The sequence below is a fragment of the Xylaria bambusicola genome, assembly GCF_022495145.1.
Source record: "Xylaria bambusicola strain CBS 139988 unplaced genomic scaffold F5B22scaffold_26, whole genome shotgun sequence".
Lineage (NCBI taxonomy): Eukaryota > Fungi > Ascomycota > Sordariomycetes > Xylariales > Xylariaceae > Xylaria > Xylaria bambusicola.
Window position 1 is genome coordinate 1,250 of NW_025953579.1, and position 20,348 is coordinate 21,597.

Sequence of the window (20,348 nt, forward strand, 5' to 3'; positions counted from 1 at the left end):
TTATCCGTATCTTTATTATATTTAAATAGCGGTAATAATGGTAACGCTTTACCCTTATCGCTATAAATAATACAGTTGCTCTTTAGAATTTAAGCCTTACCCTTACCCTTTTTATCTTTAAAAGGTATAATTTAAATAATAATAATAATATAAATATAATAAAAAAATAAAGAGAAATAAAGTAAAGATAAAAGTAAAATAATAAGTTATTAATTAAAACTAATTTTTAAAATTAATAGTAATTAAAGAAAAAAGAAAAAAAGAAAAGAAAGAATTAATAAATAATTAATAAAAATATATATATAAATTTTACTATAAAAGCAATATATAATATATACAATTTATAAAATAAATATAAACTTTATACCTATATACCTTTATAATAATAATGCCCTATATAAATAAATTATATTAATACGTTTATTATAATACTTTATATTATATATTTATATAATTAAACTTTTTATTTTATATTTAATTAATAAATTAATTATATATTAGGTTAAGGATAACTTAATTAAAAAAAAAGAAATAGTTATTATATTATAATATTTTAAAGCCTTTAAAGTATATATACTTTATATATATTATATACCTTTCCTATATATACTTTAAAGGAAATTCTTCCCTTCTTTAAGCTTTAATTTTATTAAATACCTATTATAAGATTAAAGAGACTTATAACATTATACTTAACCTTTAAGATTTAACCTACCTATAATATTTTTTTTTCCCCTCCTATACCTTTATCCCCTTTAAATTTCTTTACTTTATTTTTATATTATTTTATTTATTATAAATATATATCTTTATCTTAATTTAAAAGTTTAAGCTTAAAGTAAATTATAAAATAAAAAAAAGGATATATTTTATTATAATTATAATATACCTTCCTTTTATTATTAAGTTATTATTTAAATAAAAAAAAATTAACTTTAATAATTAAAAGGGTAATTTATATTATTTATTCTTTTTAACCTTATTTAAAGTATAATATTATATTAATTACCTTTTTAAAAATAATTATTATTTATATTATAATTTTAATTATATTAATAATTAAAATTTTAAAAGTATTAATTTTTTAAATTATTAAAAAGGAATTAAATTTAAATTTAAAACTATTAATAAATTTTTTAATAATATATAAATATAGTTAAGCTAAAGTTAAATTAAGTTTAATTATATTTATTTAAATCTATTATAATATAATAATAAATTAAATAATATTATTAATAAATTTAAATATTATTTCTTTTTATTATTAATAATATTATATAAATTAAGCCTTTTTTTTAAACTTATAATTTTAATATAGTTTATTTTATAATAAAGTAAATATATTAAGGAGCTTTATTAATATAGGTTAAGTTTATTAATAAATATTTTATAATAGTTTACTTTAAATTATAATATTAATTATATTATATTTTTTAAATTATTTATCCTTTTTAATAAAAAAGGTTTTTTTACCTTTTCTTTTTCTTTATTAAAGGGTTACTTTATAAAGCTTTCTTAATAATATTTAAATAAACCTATTTATATTAAGTTTTTTTTATATATTTTAACTTTACTTTAATTATTATTTTAAATTATTAAAAAAGGCTACCTTTTTAAACTTTTTAATATTATTTAATAATATTTTAATTAATTATTAATATTATAAGTAATATAATAATAATTAATAAAATTAATTTAATTAATTTAATAAATAGGTTAATAGTTATAAGGAATTTTATAATATAGGGTTAAATAATAATTAATAATTTTTAATTAATTTCTTTTTTAAAGTTTAATATTATAATATATTATTAATATAAATCTTTTAAAAAGGTATTTAATAAGAAAAGGTTTATAAAATAGTTACCTTAAGAATTTTTAATTAAAATAAAGGGTAAATTTAAACTAAAGTTTTTAATTTAAAAATTAATATTAAAAAGGAGGGCATTAAGGTTAATAAAAAGGTCCTTTAAAGTAATTAATTTTAAAGTTTAATAATTAAATAAAATATTAACTTTATAGTTAAAAAAATCTTAATTGTTAAATATTAAAGGGTAAAAAAAAACTTTAAAGATCTTTAATAATAATAATAAAAATAAAAATAATTAATTAATATAATTTAAATTTAAATTAATATCCTAATTATTTATATTTTTTTAATTAAAAAAATATTTAAATTATATTAAAACTTTATATATAAAATAAAAAAAAGCTTAAATATTTAAAAAATAAATAATATTAAATATTTAAAGTTATATTTAATTATAAAGGTTATAATAAATATTTAATAATATTTTTACTATTAAATATTAATAATATAATTATAATTATTTTTATAATTATTAAAAGGAAAAGGTTAAATTAAGGATTTTTAAATAATTAATTATATATAGTTAATTTATTTAACCTTTATTTATTTTAAGGAATTAATAGGTTAAAAATTCTTTAAATTAACCTTTAAAACCTAGCTTTATTAATTATTATTCGAAATAATAATATTTTAATATAATCTTTATTTATAAGATTAATAAAATGGAATTTTAATATATATCGTTATTTTATATTTATAAATAATAAAAGGTTAAAGATAAAGTATAATTTTAACCCTTAATAGCTAAAGATATGCTTAAGTAAACGTCCGGGCTTATAACCTATTAAAAGTAGTATATATAATCCTATTAGATTATTTAGAAGTTTAAATTACAATATAGTTATCTAGCTAAATGAAGGTCTTATATACAGATTCCCAGCATTCCAGTATGTGGAACGCAAGTATCACCGCCTTCCCTTTCTGACACAACATACCTAGTACGATTCTGCAGTTGGGTCAGAGTGCAGCATAACACAAACAATCCAAAACCAACTTGGAACAAACACCTACCTGGTGGTGGGATCAGTAACTTCACAGAACCCTCTCCGGGCGCAGAGTGTAATATTGGATTACGCGAGTGGTACCTTCTCATCAACCGCGTGGGGTTACGATCGCCAGTGAGGACACCTCGCAGAGGTGCAGAGTCAATAGAAGTGAGCCAGCGCCAGAAGCGATCAGTATAGTTATTTTCAGATGATCTAAAGGTCTAAGTTCCAGAGATCTCTCTGTTTATAGACGATCTCCGCAATAAGGTTCTGCCGCTCCGTCTCCACTTCTCCGTGCCAGGACATACTGTAATGTCGAAGATCCAGCACACCGAATTGAGGGAAACGGAACATTCCGGCGAACCATCTGCTCTCATGTAGGTACGCTCAATTCAGCTCCGTGACCTTTCAGACCCAGTTTTCAGGTCCATACTACCCCTGCTAACATATAGACATCACTGGTACTATAATTCGTCACATGCATAGGTATAACAGAAACATGAAGTAATGAGCTTCTAAGTAGCAGCTGTTATCACGGTACATCCAGTGTCTACAAAGTTACCTGTAAAACTAAAACATTGAAGCCTAGTAAGTCTCATTGGCCCAGCTTTTCTCTTGGTAGGTCACGGAGCTGAAATGGCGTTCGAAGCCTGAATATATCTAGATATAAGACATGACATGATCCTCATTCCATCGATAGAGTGTCGTGCTTCCCTCCCTTTGCGCTCCGAACTTCTTGTTTAGATGTTATGGGAAAGTGTGGTCAACAAGAGGCTCACATATGCTCGAAGGGTGGAAGATGCGCCAATCTGTCCAGCTCTCGCTGCTTCATTTTCGTTGGTCTTGAAAGGGAGCGGGGGTGGGCTATTGCTACTACAGTAATTACCTACTACGTGCTACTCAACGCGACACTCTTAGCACATTATGTAAACGCTTGGCGGCTTTCTGCTTACTCCGCTTTATTTCCGTTTGCTTTCTAAACTCCCAGCAGCTGAAAAAAAATTAGGTAATTATATTTTTGTACTCTTAGTTTTCCTCGAAGACTTTAAAAGAGGGGAGTAGTCAAAGTTGATATATGCTATTATAGGTTAGCCTAGTCCAAATACCATTGGCGGCTGGCCGTAATAGTGTATAGGCGCTCCTATATAGCCCCCTAGAAGGATAGGCTGGCGAGGCTGGAAAGAAGGGGGCTGTACGGAGTCTCCGAGCTTTGAGTTTTGCTTTTTTTTGTAGATCAACACCCTACTGCCTTGCTTAAGCGTACCAACTAGGTCTCGATGTGTGTAGTCACCCGGTACATGAGATCTTCGACCTTACCTGACCCTGACCCCGCTCTGCTGTTTCTAGCACATGGTGCTTCATTTCACACGTACACACGGCTACGGACATACGTAGTATAAAAGACTCTCTTATGAAACTTCATGGTCTTATGATGCTTGCAGCCTCGTATTGAAAGTGAGATGAGATCAATGAGGCCTAGGTGGCCAGGACAGCCAGTCCAATTGTATATAGAGTCAAACTCAGCCACCAAGCTAAGAAGGACTTGTTTGGTCAAGGACTTCAGCAGCCCGAGTAGATCATTATACTTTGAATAACGTCAAATTCCAAGCCCAGATTTCTGCCCTTGTTTTACTTCCTATCTGCTCCATTGCTTCAACCACCATTGATCCCAGGTTAAGGCTATGATCAACACTACCTCACCACGGAAAGGGTACTACCTGGTGGTTAGAACGAGGCTCACAAAGTTACTATGCCTTAATAGAGATAGTATACCTAGGTACTTACAAAAGTACAATGCAGCATCCTCTTTCCACGAAGAGAGACCCTTTCTCAGAATGGTCTCAATTCCGATTACAAGCAATATCTCCATCCTAATTTTCAATTTTCATGGACGTTGGTTGTGACCAAAGCTTCGGTGAGCCAAGATTTTCTTGCACATCGAGGCAAGCTAGTTCTACCACCTCTCTTGATGCAAAGGTTGACTGCCAGTTCTTTAAAATAAGATACTCAATCTTACTCATCGGCCTTCATCCCACAAAATATGGTGGCGTCTGCCATGCTACGTTTTCGGTCCCGAGCGCTTTTTTGATCGCGAAGGTAGCACAGTAATTAGCTACAAAGGTCTCGTTGGGGGCTAAACGCTCTCCCCGGTGTTTCTATTCTCACTAGAGGGGCTATCCCTAGGGCTTACTTGAGCCTAGGACTTCTTCAAGCTCATCGCTCTAATCCGTGCAGACGGCTGTGTCAGATCGAATATATGTATCATGCGTCCATCAATTGTGAGCACTCCAAACCTATGATGTACCCCTCAATCCTCCCTCCATTCTACATTAACAGCGCTTCCCCTATACCATCTTACATTTGTCATGGCTTCAAGCTGCGAAGTCTGTCAAGGTGAGGATGGGCTGGACTTCTGCACCGGGTGTAATGACTACTACTGCAATAATTGCTGGGGAAAGCGCCGGGCACACCGAGATGGAAAGCAGCTTGGACCAGGAGGCATACCTCACGAGCGCGTGAATCCTGAGATCGTCAAACGGGTTGATGCGTGTGTGACAGGGCCAGTAAATGAGCAAGAGGAGAGAGAACAGCATGAGGATGATCAAGACACAACCTGGTTTGGTCTTGACAGAGACTCAGGCGGCGACCCTGTACTATCTGAGTACAGACGCTATGCTTCAATCATGATGACTAGTACCACAGAGAGGTCAACTATCCAATACCCGGGACTTGTTTCCTTCGTGGGGCAGACAAATGCTGGGAAAAGCACTCTTATTCGCTTGTTGATTAACCGAGCAAGGCGCCAGGAAAACCTAGCCGGGCTCGCTGCGCCTGTGGTAGGCCGTGGTGATAGCGAGTTGCCCACCTCCGCTGATGTACATTTATACGCAGATCCGGAAACATTCTCGGCTGACCAGCCTATTCTTTTTGCTGACTGTGAGGGATTTGAAGGGGGTGAGCGCGATCCGGTCGCGTCTAGCAGCAGTGATGTTAAAAGCCAACAAGCTCAGCGCATCCAACGAAAGGCTCTCCTGTCAATAAGTGTGGAGTAAGGTACACTCTAACCTCTAACTATAAGTATCACCGATATTCCCCTAAGTTTTTAACTATATATTTTAACCTTTTAATTATTCCGAATATAACTTATATTGCTATTATATATATATATCCCCATTCCTTTTAATAGGTTATAAGCCCGGAATAGCTTACCTGTATTGTTTTTAATTTAAACGATTACTAAATAGTTATTCTTTAACTCCTTTTTAACTTTCCTTGAAGCTATTCCTTCGAAATTACGAACCTTGATTAAATCTATTATTAGATAATATATACGATAATTTTTAAAGTTAAAATAGCATTTCCGAAAATTAAAATGATCTATAATAAATATGATACTTATACGTAGTAAAATTTTTAACCATTATATTAATTAATAAAAACTTTGCAGGAATTATTAATCCTTTACGAAAAATAAAACCCCTTATAAGGGGATTTTTTAACTTTAATTTATTAATTCCTATATTTAAAAGAAATTAAAGCTAATTTAAAACGTTAGTAATTAGTTTAGCTATTAAATTCCTAACTTTAGCTACCTTTTTAAATATTTAAGCTATAAATCCTTATTATACTAATTGCTTTAAGAAGTTTCTTATATTTATTAATGTAACTTTTCCGGGTATTTTACCTTTTTTAACCTTTTCTTTTTAAAATAAAATAAGCATTAATAAATTTTTAAACAAAGAAAATATATTTTTAAATATATAATATTTATTTAAGCTTAAGCTTCTTTTCTAATTTACTTTTTTTAAATTTTTTTATAAAGATAATTTTTTTTATTTTATAAATGAATTATTTATATCTTTATTTAATTTATTTATAGATAATTTTAAAAGTAAATTCTTGCTTTTTAATAATAATTTATTTTATAATTTTTTATTAAGTCCCTTTTTAATTTTATCCCCCTTTTTACTTTTAAATAACTTTAATCTTTATAGTTTTAAAGTTATTATATAAAAAAATTTACCTTTGCTATTTATTAATACCCCTTTTTTATTATTAAGTTTTTTTAAATTTAGGTTAATAATCCCTTTATTAAAAATAATCTTTTTAGTAAAGACTTTAATACCTGCTTTAATAAATGTTTTAATGCTTTTTTTATAAATAATAGTACCTTTATTAATTATTCTAGTATTATAAAGAGTTATTATTTTTTATATTATTATTATTCTTTATATTATCCCTTAAGCTATTATACTAATATTTTTATTAATTATACCAATATCTTTAATAAATCGATTTCTTAAAAGGAAGTTAAAACGAAAGGTAAGAAAGCCTTTATTACCGTTTAATCTAGACTTTAAATCATTTGTTATTAAAGATTACATTAAGCAAAAAATTTAATATAGTTAAAATAGTTAAGGAAATAATCTCTTTAGCGTTAATTGTTATAATAGATTCCCTTAAGGATTATATTAAATTTATAAGGAAGATAATTAACTATTTAATAATAATAGGATATAGAAAACTTTTACCTAAGAAGCTTTAAACGGAAACCCTACCTTAATGCAATAGTAAAAGTAATAACGTATATATAATAAAGGTTAAAGATTAAAAAGAAAAATAAAAAAAAGCTTATATAATGATTTAAAATAAGTTAAGCCCTAATATAAGGGTAGCAGTTTTACCTATTAATAAAATACCCTATAATACTATTACTTTAATATAAAGCAAAATTTTTACTTTTAAGCTCTATAATAATATTATTTTTTAATCCTTAATATAATATTAAAATAGTATTACCCTAAAGTTATATAAAGGTAATATAATAAAGCTATTAGTTAAGTTTTAAAAAATTTAAAATAAATTATTAAAATTTAATCCTAAATATATTATTATAAAGCTTATTTTTATTAATAAGTTTTTTATTTTATTTAGGTTAATATATAATATATTCCTTATTACCTTTTTTTAATATAACGATATTATTCTTATTTATAAGGTAAATGGAACTATTAATTAAAAGGCTATTACTTTTAATAAAGCTATAACAACTATTAAAAGGAAGTAATAGAATTAAAAGTTTAAAGGTAATATTAACCTCCTTATTATAGGATATATTAAATATATATATTATAATAGGAACTATCTATTTATATACTATTATAAAAAGTTCCTTTATTTAACTTTTAAAAGTTATAAGAATAATAAAAAGAATAAAAGGAATAATAATAATAAAAAGCGTTATTAAAAGGATTAAGATTAAAATTAGGATTAAAATTTTAAAAAGATTATTAAAATGCTAAATATTTCCTATATAGTAATAAATATAAATCCTAATATTGGAACGTTTAACTTTACCTTTATAAACTTTTCCTTTATAGTAAAAACTTTATTATTTTTAATACCTAAACCTAATTTTTTAATAAATATATTTAATATTAATGTTAACCCTACTTTAGCGTTTAAAGCTTTATTAATAACTATTATCCTTAATATCTTTAAACTATTCTTTAATATTTTAAAGGAATCCTATATAATTAATACCTTAATAGAGCTTAACCTAATAAACTTTAACAATTTAATAAATAAATCTTTTATTAAAAAATTTAAATTAATAATAGTTTTAAATATAGGTTATAATTAATATTCCTTTTATAATTAATATAGCTTCCTTAATATAAGGAAATATATTAGTTTTAGGATTTTAAGGATAGGGGGGAAGGTAGTTATATTAAAGTTAATCGGTAATTATATAGTTAAATTAATAGTTAACAGGTAAAAAAAGCGTATAATTTTCTATAATATTATTTATTACTTTAAAAAAGGTATTAACTTTATCTTTATTTTTTAACTTTTTAAAAAAGGTGTTGAATTTCTTTTTTATTATAATAAAGCATTTAGGGCTAAAGGTAAAGATTATTTTATAAGAGTTAAAATTACCAATAGCTTATATTTAATTAATATTTTTAATAATAATACAAATATTATAGCCCTTAATATTAGCTTTTATATTTATTCCCTTTCTAACTTTAGAATATAAATATAGTATAAATAACTTAAATACCTAAGGGATTAAGGTTTAAAAGATCTAATGGACTATTTTATTAAAATACTTTTTATTTAAAAATATTACTTTTATAAGATATATATTAAAAAATAAATAAAGGAAACTCCTTATAAATTATCTTTATAAAAAGGAATATAAAAGTTAAAATCCTTATATATTAACTTTACCGGTATACTTATTAGTAAAAATTAAATTATAAGGTATAATGGTTTAATATAATAGGTTATTATTTATAATAACTTTTTTAAAATAATTTAGGTTTATTTTATAAAGTTTATTATAAATTTTTCTATATTATTTGAAACCTTTTTAAAGGAAAGAGAATGGTTAAAATAAAAGTACTATATATTTACCTTAAATTAAGAATTTATATTTACCGGATATAAATTTAAAGCTTTATATTAAGATAAAGGTATAGTATTATTTATTTCTACTATTAATTAATATTAATAAAATAATATTATAAAAAGGATAATAGGCGTTTTAAAAAATATTATCCGTTATTTATTAATTATAGCTATTAAAGCTAAAGTTGGACTTCGTTATTAACCCATTTTAATATATATTGTTACCTATTTTAAAAATTTATACCCTATTAAAAGATTGGGAAAAATGCTATATAAAATATAGTATAAAACCCTTTTAGATTTAATATACCTTTAAATTATTAGAAGTTTTAATTATTACCTTTTAAAGGGAAAAGTATTTATTTTTGATATTAAAATGGAGCTATATATTATGTTTAATTATTAGGATAAAAGCATTATAAATTATTTAATGCTTTTTAAGTTTAAAAGGGTAATTTATATAAATAACGTTATATTTAAGGAATAATGCATTTATACCTTTATTAAGAATTAAAAGCTTATATAAGGCATTATATATCCTATTATAAATATTATTAAACCTATTATTAAAGGTATTAAAAGTATTGCTAAAAGTAATATAGTTAAATAAGTTAAGTTTTAAATTTTAACGTTTAAAGCAAACGTTAATATTGCCCCTAATAAAGATGCTAAATTACTTATTTTAAAGGGAATCCTTTTTATATATTACTTTAAATATATATATAGCAATATATTTATAATACTTTTAAAATAAAATACCCCGCTATAATTTAATAAAACTCCTTTGGAAGGCTTTATAAACTTTGCTAATAATAGTGTTAAGTTAAGCCTTAAAACTTTTATATATATTCCTAATGTGTTTAATAATGAAAATGGAAACTATATTATAATAATACCGCTGCCCCTTAAAATATAAAGGAATTACCTTAATTTTTATTTTAGGGTAATAGGTGGACTTTTATACCAATACCTAACTATTAATTTAAAGTATAAAAAAGCTTTAAATTAAATTAACTTTAATCCTTTTTAAATAATAATATTTTTAATAAGTATTACTTATATTATATTTATTAAAGCTATAATTAAATTAAAAACGGTTAAATAAGTTAAAAATAATATATATTAATATAGTTAATATAAAGCTATAAGAAGTAAATATAAATTATTAATTAATAATAAAATATAAAAGCTTTATAAGTTATTAAAAGAATATAAAGCATTATTTAGAAAATGGATATTTAAGTTAAAATAAAGACCTAATAGGTTAATTGCTTAATATAAAGCTTACTTTATAATTAAAAGCTTTAAATAAATGGAAGGCCTAAATTATAATAAAACCTTTATATTTATTATTAAGCCTATAAGTTATAAGGTAATATTTATTATTGCTGCTGCTTTAAATTTTGAATTAAAATAAATAAATATAAAAATAGCATTTCTTTATAAATTGGTTAATAAGGAAATCTATATTAAATAGTTTAACGAATTTATAAATAGAATTAATAAGGTTTATTAATTATTAAAAGCCTTTTATAGCTTTAAGTAGGTACTTAAGATTTAATATAAAACTTTAACTACCTTTTTAAAGGGATTAGGTTTTATTCCTTTAAACGTTAACATTAAAGTATTTATTAAAGAGTATATTTATATTATTATTTATATAAATAACCTTTTTATTATTATTTCTTTTATAAAAGAAATTAATAAAGTAAAAATTGCCTTATATAATAAGTTTAATATAATAAATCTAAGCCCTTACTTTTATTATTTAAGTATAATAGTTAGGAGGGATTAAGTAAATTGGGCAATTTATTTTAAGTAAAATGCTTATATAAAAAAGGTTTTATAAAAATTTAATTTTTAAAAAGCTAAGCTTAAAGATATTCTAATAAAAATAAAAGCATTTAAGCTTTTATTAATAAACTATATAGCTATATTAAAAAATAAAGCCTAGTATATAAATACTATTAATTTTTTAATATATGCTATATTTAATATTAAATTAAACATTACCTTTATTATTTCTTTTTATAGCTATTTTATAGCAAGGTTTAATAAGGCCTACAGGTTAACAGTTGGTTAAATTTTTAAATACTTTAAAGGGATAATAGATATAGAATTAATATACCGTAAGGAACTTTAAAATTTAACAAATTACATTAATATAAACTATATTAACAATAAAAATACCTATAGGTTTACCTTAGGCTACATTTTTAATATAAGTAGCAGAGCTTTTAATTAAAGTTTTAAATAACAAGTTATTATATTATTATTCTCCTATGAAGTAAAATATATTAAATAAATATAAACTATTAAGGAAGCTATTTAATTAAAGTTATTACTTAAGGAGCTAAATTCCATTTAAGGGATAAATATTATAATAATTTATAAGGATAATTAAAAAGCTATAGCCTTAATAAGTAACCCCTTATACTATATTAATATTAAATATATTATTATATAGCTAAAGTTTATTTATAAACGTTAAACTATTAATAATATTAAATTATAGTATATTTTTATTAATTAATAGGTTATTAATAGATTAATTAAAGCATTAATTAAAAATAAGTTTTTTACCTTTTATAATACTTTAAGTTTAAAATAAATAGGAATCTTTATAAGGTCCTCTTCTATTACCTTAAATATTATTACTTTATAACTTAATTAAACTATTATCTTTTCGTATATTTAATATATATATTATAGCTTAATAGTAATAAATATACCTACCTAATTATTTATTATAAACTATTAATATTAAAGTTAAGGCCTTATAATTATATATTTTAAAAAACTATTAAATTCTTTAAAACGGGATGCTTTAAAGGGTAATAGCCCTATTAATAAATTAAATAAGATCATAATTTAATATACCTCCTAATTAATAATAATATTTAAAGTTTATTAATAATTATACCTTAAAGCTTTTAAAGGGCTTTATAATATTATTTTATAGCTTTTAAAGGCTATTATAAAGTTTTTTTATAATCCTTTAACTAACCTATACAATTGCCCGTTAAAGTATAACGTTATTAAAGTTATATAATTGGAAGTAAGGCATTTTTTTACCACTATAACTATTATAAACTTTAAAGACAACAAACTTAGCACTTTATATATATTAAATAACTTTATATATTAAAAACTAATTTAACTACTTTTGTTTATATTAAAACAACCCTTAATAGGAGTTTTTATTATTAATAACCTATTTTATAACATTAAACTTAATTAAATTCCTTAGGGAATTACCGTTAAATCTAAAATCTATTAGAAATTAATTAGCTTAATACCTAAAACAATATTAAAGTATTCTAAACGTGCCCTATATTCACCCTAAGTTAGTTTCGTTTAATTACTTCGGTAAAAAGAAAAACTGGAAAGCCTATAAAGTAATACCTAATATATATACCTTTAATACCTTTAATACCTTTTATAACTATTATAAGGATAATAAAAAAACTTAATTAAAACTTTTTTACATCCTAACTAATAAACTAATAGGAAACCTATAGCAAAACATTAAATAGTATACCTTTATAATAGCTATTATAGTTAACCTAACCAGGGGTAAAATTATAATGTTTTAGGATTATAACCCTATTAATAATATAATAACTAAATTATATACGAAGAATATTCTTTAAGGAAAGTAATATACCTTTATAAATATATTATTTAAAAAGGTATAAAAATTTATAATATAATATAATATTAATAACTTTATAAATGGATAAAACTTATACCTATTATATAATATATTATAAATTTATTAATAGGTTATTATAAAAGATTAATAATTTTAAGGACTTAATAATCCTTATATAAAAAGTTATATAGCCTTTATTAAATAATATTTATCCTTTTACCTTATATAATCCTTACGTTATTATATCTATATAGCTTATTTTTTCCTTTTTTTTTTTTTTTTCCCTATAGGGGTTTTATTATAGGTTTTTAACTATATTAGCAACTTTAAACGGAACTATATTAAAAAACCAAAAGCAGGCAACTTTTGATGAACTTTATATACGATAGCTTCCTATAAAAGGACCTACCTTAAAAGTGCAAAGGGGGGAAGATTGGTTAATATTTTGACTTTAACTTTACTTATATCTTCGATCTTATTTAAATGCTATAAATTACTATCTTTACCTTTATTAAAAGGTCCTATACAATATATCCTATTAGCTATTAGCCCTATTAAAGCAACGTATAAGTTTAAAGTAAATGGGAATATTAATAAGTGTGGAGTAAGGTACACTTTAACCTCTAACTATAAGTATTACCGATATCCCCCTAGGTCTTTAACTATATATCTTAACCTTCTAATCATTTCGAATACAACTCATATTGCCATCATACGTATATATCCCCACTCCTTCTGACATCTCCCTGTTGCTGGCAGCAGCAATCCCTTACGTCGAATTATCCCAGGCACGAAACGAGCTTTAGCGTGGGCACGGAGAGATGCCCCGAACTACGAGAAGACAAGCAAGAGACAATATGCCGTCGCAGAAATGTATCCTCGGATCTTCTACGCCTTCTCAGACGTGATTGTATTTGTGCTGAACAATCCGAAGTAAGTTTATCTCTAATGATAGTTTGAGAGGATGACCTAGGTATTTTGCCCGCAAGGAATTTCATCGCTGACTATGTGTTGTTATAGAACAATGGAGGACGTAGTTGAAAAGCTACTCGCCTGGGCTGATGCCAACCATTCAAAATCAATAAATCTACCAAGCAAGCCTCACGCCATCATTGCACTCAACAAGTGCCCGAACTCGACGCCGGATGAGTTGTGGAATTCTCTTGAAGCCACGGATCAGCTTTTTAAATCTATGAGTTCGCAAATCCAGAAGAATACCACCTTTCAGGGGTATGTGAAGAAATGGGAGTCTGCTAAGCTCCGAATCTCTGACATGGAGGAACTATTTCGGTGCTATTATTCTAAAGTTCACGTCGTGCGAATTCCAGATAAGAGCCGCTACACACTGCTTGAAAAACAGTGCGACGAACTGTATTGTATCATTCGCAATTGTTGCGAGAGATCATTCATGAAGAAGAAAGAGTCTCGGATGCTCCCCGACGCCGATGAATTTGGCATCTACATGTCGTTGGCTTTTGACCACTTTTCCCAGACACTTGAGGAGCCGTTTGATTACGTGAAAGCGTCCCTGAGGCACCGGCCGCCTCCATTGACAATGGCGGACAAACTGTATCAATTTGCAAACCTAGTGGCTCAGAGACTTGAGCTGGAGGGAGAAATACAGACTCTATTTGCCAGGATAACCGAGATGGTGGCTTCATGTTTGATACTGGACGCCGCTCGAAAGCGGCGGTTTGGTAAGTGTGCGGTTGACTTACGGGAGGACAATGAATGAATACTAACCAATCGATGCAGGCCAGCCCGATGATTGGTTCAAGATGTCAACTGGCCCATCTTCCAGCCTAGAAACAAATGACCGCCCAGGTGATTCCGACGGCTCGTCATTTGAGGAGCAATGCAGAATGGCTATTGAAGACTATTTTAACTATCAGGTTCCTTGCGAATTTCAAGTCGAGTCCCGTTCTCTGTTCTTGCTAACTGCCCCTTTCCATTGCAAGCAGAGGAAGATAACACACGGCGAGATGCATCGTGGACAGAACAGATACACATTTGATGAATACTTTGGGCCGTTTAAGCATAAGTTCGACCCAGAGAAGTTCGATTGGCCAGGCAAAGTCCTCGAGCGTATGGAACAAATGCAAAAGGAAGGGCTTTGGTACAATACCACTGATTCGAGACAAGCGCGAGTCCTCGCACACGGTAGGACAATACGGAACTTCTATAAGAACTTTAGAGATGGCGTGGGCATTTTCAGCAACTCCATATGCCTCTGCTGCTTATCCAACCCCCCAGATCATCAATTGTCCTGTGGTCATGTTATCTGTCTGGAATGTGCCAAAGATTTTGGAGAAAAGGATTTGGGACACCCAGATGGTCATTTAAGGCTTATTGTCAAACAATGCCCCATGCATGATCATCCTTTGCGCAATCAGTTCATTAACCAACCAACCACAATTGCGATCCAGCCCCCACATTCTGGCCTCAGAGTCCTGGTGCTGGACGGGTAAGCAGTCTCACGGCCAACTGTGCAATTCAACTGTAACTAATGTTGTTTCAGGGGTGGTGTCCGTGGCATAGTAGAATTATCCGTGCTTAGAGCCTTGGAAAGCCGTATAGGAGTTCCTCTACAACATTTCTTTGACCTAGTGGTTGGAACCAGGTAAGCCTAATGATATCAACCAACTACAGTAAGGATTGAGGCTATTACTGATACCTGCCAGTACTGGCGGCATCATATCCCTTGGTTTTGGACATGCGTTATGGTCCGTCGATGAGTGCATCGAGCATTTTAGAGACCTAGTCGGCGTGGCCTTTACTCCTCGGAAAGGCCAGATCCAAGGTTTCCGTCACCTACAATTGCTCATCCAAAGAAGCAAGTACGAAACGAAGCCGATCGAAAGTGCGCTACAGACTGCACTTGGAGAGGAAAGCCTATTCGGCAATCGACAGAAAAACGGTAGCCACTGCGTTAAGGTAGCTGTCACAACTGTTACGGACGCTGGCACGCAAGCATTAGTGCTTTCCAACTACAATGCGACGGATGTCTCTACCTCCGAGAAATCCAAGCCGAAGTATCGAAGGCACAGACCAACACGACCAGAGGATGAGCTCAAAGTCTGGGAAGCGTAAGAACCCGCTATTAAAGTCTTTCTACGCAGATATGTCGCTGACCATTCAATCTTTCAGGGCTCGAGCAACTTCGGCTGCACCCGGATTCTTCTTGCCATTTCATAAGGCACGTTCTACGGATATTGACTCGGAGGTGGTTCCTTTGATGATGGACGGTGCCATCTTGCACAACAACCCTATCCATGTGGCCATTGAAGAAGCCCGTAGGCTTTCAGATATCCAAGACCAGCGGCCAATACCGGACCTGGTGCTATCTGTAGGTACTGGCCTGCCCAAATATAGTAGGGTTGAAGAAGAAGCGACGAAATGGACAAGCGAGAGAAATGTAGCTGGCCGCCAAAGAGCAGTGATCCGCCGGAAGCCTGGACTTGTCAGGACCATATTCACTATGCTCAGCTACCAGATTCACTTGAATACAGACTCAGAGCGGCGATGGGCATCATGGAGTGAACCATATCTTCGTGACCCTCACTGGAAAGACCGCCTGTACCGCCTCAATCCCGATCTCGGTGAGGAGCCACCAGCGATGGACGATGTTGACAAAATTAAGTCTCTCAGTAACAACGTAGCTGGATGGATTGAAAACCATGTCGAGGTCCAAGAGAAGATCAGTGAGATCGCTTGCTCGCTAGTCGCCAGCTCGTTTTACTTTGAGCTCGAAGGAAAACCGACTCAAGCACAAGATTCATCGATCTGGCTCCATGGTTTCATTCGATGCCGAATTCCCAAAGAGGTGCAGCAGGGAAGGGGGTTAGGCGCATTCTTCGCCTCGTGCCACAGTCCTGTAGCCTTTGTGATCCAAAATTCAGGCAACGGTGCTGAGGCGGATCTGCGAGTAGAGATCCCCATTCCCGGCATGCACGAAGGTGGTGTCTACGGCGATATTTCTGTTAAATTCACTATACCTAGCGGAATTGTCGACACTACAATAGTTTTGGATTTGCGCGGCATCAGTAGGAATAGGCACATGTTTAACATCAGTGGTTTTCCACGCCAGTTGATGCAGGATGGCTATGGGCGAGATCGAGAGAGTTCAGGTTCCGAGGGTTGGGGGAACAAGGAAGATCGCAGTAATATCAGCGAGCTTCACTAGTCAAGACTCCGATCTAATTGTCACTTCTCAATCTACCATTACTGTGCTCGAATTTATCACTACCTAGATGGTAAGCTGAGGATAGGGGTCCCGGGCCGCACTCTCACGGGCCACCCCACCACGCGCTTTTTCGCAATGTTAGGAACTCGGTACGAAGACGTCTGCTGACTCATTGTGACGGTGCAGCTGTCTCGCCTTCTCCTCGCAGCCGCTGACTATAACCACCAGCCCTTCTTATGCCCTTGGCCGCTGGCTGTCCCCTCTGGGCCTCCGGTTTGCTATCGGCGTGTTGGCCCACTATGACATAGGATTAGCATACAAGAGGATATCACAATAGGAGCAATACATCTTGATTAGCAATAAAGAGGATTCTGGTGATCGAGAGTAAGGGTATGTTTGTTGTTAGTTGCCTGGCGTGCCAAGTCTCCGTCCCACCTGACTGCAAGACTTAAAACGTCTATTCCCCTCCTACCTGCCCGCACTTCATGCCATATTGTATCACCCGTCAGGGATACAGCTGAGAGTCGACATCAGCGATGACATTGACTTACCTCTAAGGTACGCACTCGCCGGGACACAGCCGCACTCGAAGGGGCACATCGCCGGACGGGTGCTCAACGCCACACATAACCGTCGCCTGAGGACGCACGCCCTTGTCACAGCTGGCATCACCGCTTTCCCAACGAGGAAGTGTTTCGCAGAGATTCAGCTATCCGACCTCTTCCCCAGGGCGCGTCAGATGCACTGCCCGGGCAACACAAGGCAGGGGAATACAAGCGCGGCAACCCGGCAAATGGTTCCGCAGTTTACCAAGCAAGGTAAGCACGACATGGTGAATGGGAAACAAGATGCTACGGGTCTAGTGCGCGGTCTAGGAAGGCCATGGAGACGACGGACGAAGCGCGACGAGGCTCCGAAAATTGGGGATATTGTAATAGCCATTTAATAGGGGACGTTAGATTTGTTCCTTGCCTTTTATGCACTACTTACGTGGGAGCCTGCTTCGAGTACTACTTCTCTATCTAACAACAGACGTGCATAAGCCGGGAATCGACAAGGCTCTCTCATCTATGCTCACAACTAACCAGAGAAGTGTAAAGTGCTATAATGTTATAAAGACGAGGTATTAAATTCCTAATAAGCCATTCCCCTTTGGACGATTTATTTCCTGTGGTACAACTTGTAATACCTATGATAGTGAGTGATGAACTAACTACCTCTATATGGCTCTAGGCACTGCAGAACATCTAGGTCGAATCTAAATGGATTAGCGGCCATAGCTTGGTAAGCTACCGCCAACTTCGCCTTTTCAACTTCTGGTCCGAAGGCCGAAAATTATGTATATTGCAATATTAGGTGAAAGTCGGCACGAGAGTTGTGCTGACTTATTATGGTGCGGCGGCCCCGGATCCAATATCGTACCTAATTAACCCCACTTTATTGCCGCCGGGAACTCTATATTATTCCGATAGACGGCTTGAGGAGTATACGATTATGCACAGGCTCTTTTGGGGTTTTAACAGTCATATACCCTCGCAAGCTCGGGTTTGCTCCAAGATTTTCAACAGTTACATACCTTCGCAAGTTCGGGTTTGCTCCAAGGTTATCCTTTTTAGGAACCCGTATATAGTAAGCATCAACTCCTTCGCTAACCTGTTTTTGTTTAAGCGCCATATGAGTCTTTCCTTTATCGATGCCTTGTTGTTGTTGTAAGATTTTGTTATAAAACTGCAGATCGATCGCCCTTTCTCTTGTCTGTCGTCTCATTTTCCAACCACTCTCACTCGTCCAAGTAGCTCGGAGGAAAATTCCAATCATTATGAAGTTCGCAAGTATTTCCTCAACCGCCGTGGCGACTCTCGCCAACTTGGCCACGGCCATGCCAACCGAATCCAAAGTGTCAGAACGCACACAGCCCGGTGCCATCTCCCTACTAGTTCACAGCTCTGGCTGCGGTCTTCTTGGCTGCCGCTACGATTTCTCGTTGATTGCGCAGGACAATTACGTGCCAGGGATTAACGGTTTCAATGTCAACGTGAGTGATTCTTTTCTACCTCAATCCTTACAAATACTACAGAAACACCGGAAATCCAACAGAGAATTATATATCATTTGCTCACTTTGGATTAACCGTGTTGACGTTGAAATATTAGTGTGTCACGTCTGTCATGACCGATGGACAAACCGGAGGTTGCAACTATTCACCCACCAATCAGTTCGTCTCGTACGAATTTACCGTCAAGTACCAGGAGGCAACAAAGATTACCATCCACCACGAAATCAACGGGACCGTGGTTGCCACCGCAAAGGGTGACTGGAATGCTGGGGGGTTGGAGGTCCCTATTCCCGTTGTCTCATAAGCTGCTGTCACCGAAGGTGGACAGTCGGCAATGGAAGATGCAGGTTCTGGGCGGTGTTGCTACCGCACCTCGCGCCGGACTCGTCGCCTTTTATTAATAGTACACGCTTGCATTCACTTATTTTATTCTCGTAAGGGATTAATACATGGAGATATTAGTGTCAATGAAATCTAGTGGAACACGCTCTTTAAACTTGCATGTTATACGATATCGATTGTGTGATTGTTACGAAAAGGACATGAATTGATGAACTTGCTCAGGTTTCATGGGGTGTGGCTGGTTTCAAGACGCCCTGTTTTGTGCTGCAAATGTGGTATGAGGGACCCCATTTCCGAATGCCAGAACTTCCAGTCCTTGAGGCTTCCATACCAACGCTTCAACATTTGTCTGCAATATGCGTATTTAGCAGATTTTGAGATAACTGTTTTACTTGTAACCTTTAACAGTTATGGATTGTGGCCATATACATTTGTATGCAATACTGAACAGTTGATATGAAAGCGCCTGCTGACTTATTTTGGTGGTGTGATGGTCCCGCCCTCTCCTTGCAGCTGCCGGGCGCCGTTTTGCTATCGGCATGTTGACCTGCTAGGGCACCGTATTGAAAGAACCAGAACAATCGAGCCTACCGGGGGTTGCTATTCCTTCTTCCCCGAACGATGCCGCTTCCACTTCGGCCACCCCCTTTTTTCACGGCCTTCCCGGAGCGCGCACTGGACCTACCACCTAACCCTTCAATAAAGTCGCCTAGGGCGAGCTGGGAACCAACAATGGATCTTGAAGCTATATTATATTAAACTAATACTAATTGTATGTGTCCGGAATGAGTTTGTAACATTACTTAACTTGCTAAGAATATGAGATGAGTTGGTGAGAAGAG

General features: G+C 31.8%; 3 protein-coding genes across 3 annotated transcripts; all 3 read left to right on the top strand.

The window, feature by feature from the left end:
- The first annotated feature begins 4,915 nt into the window (after nucleotides 1-4,915).
- F5B22DRAFT_610121 (uncharacterized protein) lies at nucleotides 4,916-5,950 on the top strand. The gene has a single exon (XM_047975173.1). The coding sequence runs from the start codon at nucleotides 5,223-5,225 to the stop codon at nucleotides 5,907-5,909; it is 687 nt and encodes a 228-aa protein (XP_047829908.1). The 5' UTR covers nucleotides 4,916-5,222; the 3' UTR covers nucleotides 5,910-5,950.
- Nucleotides 5,951-13,796: 7,846 nt separating this feature from the next.
- Nucleotides 13,797-17,108, top strand: F5B22DRAFT_647362 (uncharacterized protein; the record flags this gene model as incomplete). Its single annotated transcript, XM_047978858.1, has 6 exons — nucleotides 13,797-13,858; nucleotides 13,946-14,622; nucleotides 14,681-15,389; nucleotides 15,444-15,545; nucleotides 15,607-16,011; nucleotides 16,073-17,108. 6 exons carry the CDS (start codon nucleotides 13,797-13,799, stop codon nucleotides 17,106-17,108), a joined length of 2,991 nt encoding a protein of 996 aa, XP_047829909.1.
- A 1,372-nt stretch (nucleotides 17,109-18,480) lies between these two features.
- F5B22DRAFT_224640 (uncharacterized protein) lies at nucleotides 18,481-19,653 on the top strand. The gene is made up of 2 exons (XM_047969779.1): nucleotides 18,481-19,143; nucleotides 19,262-19,653. Exons 1-2 carry the CDS (start codon nucleotides 18,928-18,930, stop codon nucleotides 19,466-19,468), a joined length of 423 nt encoding a protein of 140 aa, XP_047829910.1. The 5' UTR covers nucleotides 18,481-18,927; the 3' UTR covers nucleotides 19,469-19,653.
- The last annotated feature ends 695 nt before the right edge of the window (nucleotides 19,654-20,348 follow it).